Source organism: Salvia splendens, unplaced genomic scaffold, assembly GCF_004379255.2.
Source record: "Salvia splendens isolate huo1 unplaced genomic scaffold, SspV2 ctg846, whole genome shotgun sequence".
NCBI classification, from domain to species: domain Eukaryota; kingdom Viridiplantae; phylum Streptophyta; class Magnoliopsida; order Lamiales; family Lamiaceae; genus Salvia; species Salvia splendens.
In genome coordinates this window covers 21,679-26,803 of record NW_024599527.1, presented here as the reverse complement: position 1 = coordinate 26,803, position 5,125 = coordinate 21,679, and the positions used below count along the sequence as shown (strand labels likewise).

The 5,125-nt window shown below is 50.2% G+C and overlaps 1 protein-coding gene across 1 annotated transcript; it reads right to left on the bottom strand.

The window, feature by feature from the left end:
• Nucleotides 1-3,069: 3,069 nt before the first annotated feature.
• LOC121791593 lies at nucleotides 3,070-4,735 on the bottom strand. Its single transcript, XM_042189470.1, has 3 exons — nucleotides 4,112-4,735; nucleotides 3,361-4,055; nucleotides 3,070-3,262 (listed from the first exon to the last, which is right to left on the bottom strand). The coding sequence occupies exons 1-3, from the start codon at nucleotides 4,733-4,735 to the stop codon at nucleotides 3,070-3,072; spliced, it is 1,512 nt and encodes a 503-aa protein (XP_042045404.1).
• Between the last annotated feature and the right edge of the window lie 390 nt (nucleotides 4,736-5,125).

Here is a 5,125-nt window from a genome sequence, read left to right as displayed (position 1 = left end):
AGGCGGACCCACACCTGTGCATTACTAAGGATAATTGCAACGAACAACCAGGAACACCGAGCCGCCCAAAAGTGATGGCTCGCCAAAACCAATTAGAGTACAACGAGGGCCTCCCTACCAACTAGAGTGGTCATCAATGTACTCTTCACTATTCTATTACAATTAACATGGTGCAACCTTCACATAACAAAATCCAAGGTCCGTCACTTAAATGAGGCCCGCAATAGGGATACCCCTGCGATGAACGATCCCTCCCGGATCAAGTTCCTCGATGAAGCCTTCCTTCTCCCGGTTGGGGAGCCCACGTGAGACATTCATTGAACAAGTGCTTGGCTCGTTCGCACTAGAGTCATCCCGATCGAATGACACCATGGCGAAATTGTCTTTCAAATGCAAATTGTCGATGTGTTGAGCTTTGGAGTGTATGTCTCCCTTATGTGCCTAGCCTTACCTCTTCCTCGACACCAATTGGAATCCATCCTCGTCCATGCTTGGTTGACTCCCAAGGGGCGCTTGAGGAGCCAACGGATCGACGTTCATTGTACCCTCCTTGTTCTTCTCTTGGTTGCCACTATCTTTTTCCTTGTTCGTGTGATCAATGTTCAGTGAGGTGCCAACCCTAATCGCCGCCTTTGGACGCCATTCTCAACGGATGATCTTGTGATCGTGGCTAGGGTAGAACGCCTTGATTGGTGTTCGGTAATCCTTGCCTCCAACACGACCCTTCCTTCCCAACGCATGACACTCATCAATGACATGCCCAACATGCTTACAATTCTCACAAAACAATGGAATACGGTCCCATGCTACTTTGTGTCTTGAATTTTTGCCTAGGATGTTTAGCATGATATCCTCCGTCGGGGGGTTGGAGATATCAATCTCAACACATATCCTAACAAAAGAGAGCCGGGTTTGATTGATTGTGGCATGGTCCGTTTGTAACGGCTTGCCTAGTAGCTTGCCGATCGCCATGAGGGCCGATTCCTCAAAAAGATGGGCCGGTAGTCCCATGATATTGCACCACACGACAACGATGGGCGACTCAAAGAACGTATCAAAGTCTGGCGCCCATTTAAACACCCTCATTGGGTGAATGTCAACAAACCAAACCGGACTCCAATTAGGGCCACTTAAGACCTTAGCATAATCAGCCATATCTTGGAATTGAAGTAGGATGTGCTTGGCATTCAAGTATTTCCAAGTGAAAGAACCAACTAGCCCCATACCCCCTAAGCTTGTTTGAATTTGGAAAGAAGAAAGGAGTGAGTGGGAAAACTTCCCAACAATGGCTAGTCCTAGTTTCTCCGAGAGATATTCCGTTTCAACATCGGTAAAGGAGAGATAAGGGGTACCTTCAAAGTCTCCGGCTGTCCCCAAAAGTGTGACCTTGCCGGCGTCGAGTGGGATTGGCTCGTCCTTATGGGTTTTGAGCGGTGTTGAGGCTCCCACAATGCACCCCATCCCCCCATGTGCGAACAAGTTTTTAGCCTCCTTCCATGCATTCGCCGGGGGGACCAGGTTTTCCGGTGGGTACTCCGGAGGCCGGCCGTTGGTGCCATGGTCCCTCTTGTCTCCATCGATGCCGATTTGGGTGTGGATAACACATGGTGCTGATTTTGAATTCAAAATGGCATTTACCTCAAATGGACCATCATTCTCTTGCCCAAGCAAAGTAACCTTTGTCTTTTCCTTCTTTTGTGAGTCACATGCCAACCCATCCTCTAGCCTAGGCGTCACATGGAGGGGTGTACTTGCATTGGTCTCCTTGTTGACCATCTCATACTCCAAGCATGAGACATCAAGGTCCCGCCCAGCCGGCGCCGGTGCAATTCCGGCCATCCCCTCACCATCAAGACCTTCCAAATATTTAGTTGAAGGTTTCTCATCCTTTATCATTTGAGCTAAGGAGCTCAACATCTCCCCAATAAGAGCTTGCTTAACATCCTGCGACCCCCTCCCTTCACCATGGAGTTTGCCAACGGGTCCATCAGCCATTTCGAACACCATCTTCTTCTTAGCCCGACTCACCTCCGAACCAGATTCAAGACCGGCTCGTTTGAGGGATTGTCGAGCTTTCTCCGGGTGGGACGTGCCAACCCTTTTGGTTTTGGGCCGTGCAATCGAACGAAACTTCCACTCCGGTGAGGAAGGGGGCTGCATCGTGTGTATCAAGGCAGCGGCCTCCCCCTTCGGCAGCTCACCACCGGACTTCACCATGTGTTGGATGCAACAATCACATTTCACCCCCCTCAAAGGGGAGGGGAGGGAGAGTGGGCGAATTCTAGAGAGAATGGAGAGCTTCTCTCAGTGTTAGGCCTCCGTGGACAGCATTGACATTTCGATGCAAGCTCTATCTTCCTCCATTGGAGCTTGGAATCGACCGTGATCCTATTTGACAAGAGTCGCCAATTAAAGATTGCAATAGATTTTGTGAGGCCAGCCCTTCAAATGTCGTCGAGACCTTGAATTATCGGCCTCTGCATGCGTATAGTCTCCCAAGTTGTAGCAAGCGAAAACTCCCCGAGCCGAGAGAGCTTCCATCGAGGGACGTCCGGTACCCCCGCGACGATTGGAGTATCAAGGATTTGTTTGATAACCTCTTGTGGCATTCCAGCCTGATTGTGAAGTTGGAGTAACTTAGCCTCGGCCCAAGTTCCATCCCTAATGTAGTCCGAGACCTTGGCCGCTGGGGCGGCCATATCGTCAAGACAGAGCTCGCGAAGGGGAGAGTCACCAAGCCATATGTCATCCCAAAAGTAGGCATCACCCTGACCGATCACCCATCTAATGTGCGGATTTGCTTGATTTCTCGCTTTCATTAACCGTTTCCATGTCGGGCTGTGTCTCCCCGAAGGGGAGGCCGCAAGGGGGGAATTTTTGTGACAATACTTGGCCTTCATGTACCTAGCCCATAGGGAGTTTTGCTCTCGGAACCTCCACCATAGTTTGATACTCAAGGCTCAGAGGACTTCTTTGGATTTACGAATGTCGAGACCCCCCTTCGGGTGTGGGGAGGCAAATCTGATCCCACCCAATCCAATGTGTCTTTTTTCTCTCGTTTGACGATCCCTAGAAAAATCGAGCCATCTGCTGATCCAATTGCTTAAGGGCCCCGGACGTTGGTTCGATGGCCTGGAAAATGTGAAGCGGCACCGCTTCAAGGGTGCTTTGAATTAGGGTAAGCCTACCTCCAAAGAGAGGTGCCGGTGGGCCCACCCCGAGATTCGTGCGACAATCTTTTCTCGAAGGAACATAAACATATCTGTACGTTTGGCACCGTGATAAATGGGAACTCCAAGGTACAAAAAAGGGAAGGTACCTCGTGCGAAGCCTCCTTCATTTTGAATTAGGTTGGCGCACCTTTCATGTTGTTCGGCAATGTAGAAGTTGCTTTTTGCCAGGTTGATCTGCTGCCTGGAAACCCCAACATATGCCTCCAAGCATATCCGAAGCTGCCGAAGAGGCCCCTCTGCTGCTTGTGTGAATATCACAATGTCATCAGCGTATGCGAGGTGGCTTATTTCCATGCAATGGCGAGTAGCTCTAAAAGTCATCTCTTTCTTTCCCAAAATGAGCTTGTCTAATTCCCTTGAGAGGTAGTCAGCTGCAATCACGAAAAGTGCCGGGGATATTGGATCTCCCTGTCTAAGGCCGCGGGTGGACTTAAAAAACCCTGAGGGGGCGCCATTGACCAGTACCGAGAACCAACACAAGCCCACACATCTTTCAATCATAGAAATCCACGAAGCCAGGAATCTCATCCGGTGTAGCACTTTCAAAAGGAAGGGCCATTGTACTCGGTCGTAGGCCTTAGCCATATCGATTTTGACCGCGACATTAGGGGCCGACGCACATCTCGAGAGCTCATGGAACATCTCCTGTGCCAAAAGGACATTGTCATTGAAGAGCCGTCCCTTCACAAATCCACTCTGGTTTGGTGAGATAACCCTAGGGATGAGTTGAGTCAATCTCTTCGACAATATCTTCGTGATAATCTTGTTGACGACGTTGCACAGGCTAATGGGGCGGTAGTCACTCCACGACTCCGACACTAGCTTTTTTGGGATGAGGACTATGCTTGTGGCCGTAACGCTACGTGGGAGGTAGGCACCCCCGAAGAATTGTCCAATTGCCGCCACCACGTCTGGCTCGGAAAGTGTGAGTGGCCTGGGGCCAGGAGGTCTTGGAAGAACTCCACCGCTGAGTTTCTGATCTCCATTTCATCCGAGATCTCTCGGCCGCCCACATTGATCTTGTGAATGCGCATGCGAATCCTTTTTTGCTTGACCCAGCTTTGGTAGAATTTAGTGTTCTTGTCGCCCTCCGCTAGCCATCTTAAGGTTGCCTTTTGGCGCCGGAAATCCTCCTCCATTTTGAGGAGTCGAGTGTACTCGGCGATGCATCTATTGATCTCTGTTCTGTTATCCGGGGTTGGCTTTTCTTCGAAATCGCTTTGGGCCATTGCATTTTTCGCCTCCATATCCCTGAGGTTGTTATGAATGTTCCCGATAGGCCGATCGAATTCCTTAGCCAGTTCCAAACCATGGTGTAAGGCCATAAGCTCGGCTTCAAGGGCTGACTGTACGGCAAGGGGTGTGGCAAGGGCTGCAAGCAACTTACCGTCGGAGTCCCGGACGACCCCTTCCCCTCCGGCTCTTTCGGTTTCCGTGTTATATGCCCCATCCGTATTAACTTTAATCCATGGTTGGTCAGGGGGTTTCCATTTAATCGCCATGGCCCGTGGCCTTTCTATTCGTGCGTCGGCCCGGCTCGGGATGATGATTGTGGGCTGAACTCCTTTCTAGTGCTTTGGCTTAAGCTGTCCGTTGGCCATGCTATTCCGAATAAACATTTGAACCTGCCACACTACATTGTACAACTTGAATTGGACCTGATGGTCTCGACTTCTGTTTCTTTCGGCCCAAAGAAACCAGAGAATGAGGTAAGGAATGACATAGCTCAGGTGTCTCTTATTTTGTTGTTGCGTCCTCCTGGCCCATACTACGAGCCTCTCCGGGATTGTGTCGTTGATCCGCAATTGTGGAGAGGGGCCCAAAAACCAATCATCAAACTCCTTCCAAACATTGATCGCCCCACATCCTTGGATGAAAAGGTGCTGAAGTGA

Excerpts from the sequence above, each read along its gene's own strand:
- LOC121791593 (XM_042189470.1), bottom strand. The coding sequence starts at position 4,735 with ATGGCGATTAAATGGAAACCCCCTGACCAACCATGGATTAAAGTTAAT. Across the intron at positions 4,056-4,111 it reads AATTGGACAATTCTTCGGGG|CTAGTGTCGGAGTCGTGGAG; the intron begins GTGCCTACCTCC and ends ATCCCAAAAAAG. Across the intron at positions 3,263-3,360 it reads ATTGCCGAACAACATGAAAG|ATATGTTTATGTTCCTTCGA; the intron begins GTGCGCCAACCT and ends CCAAACGTACAG.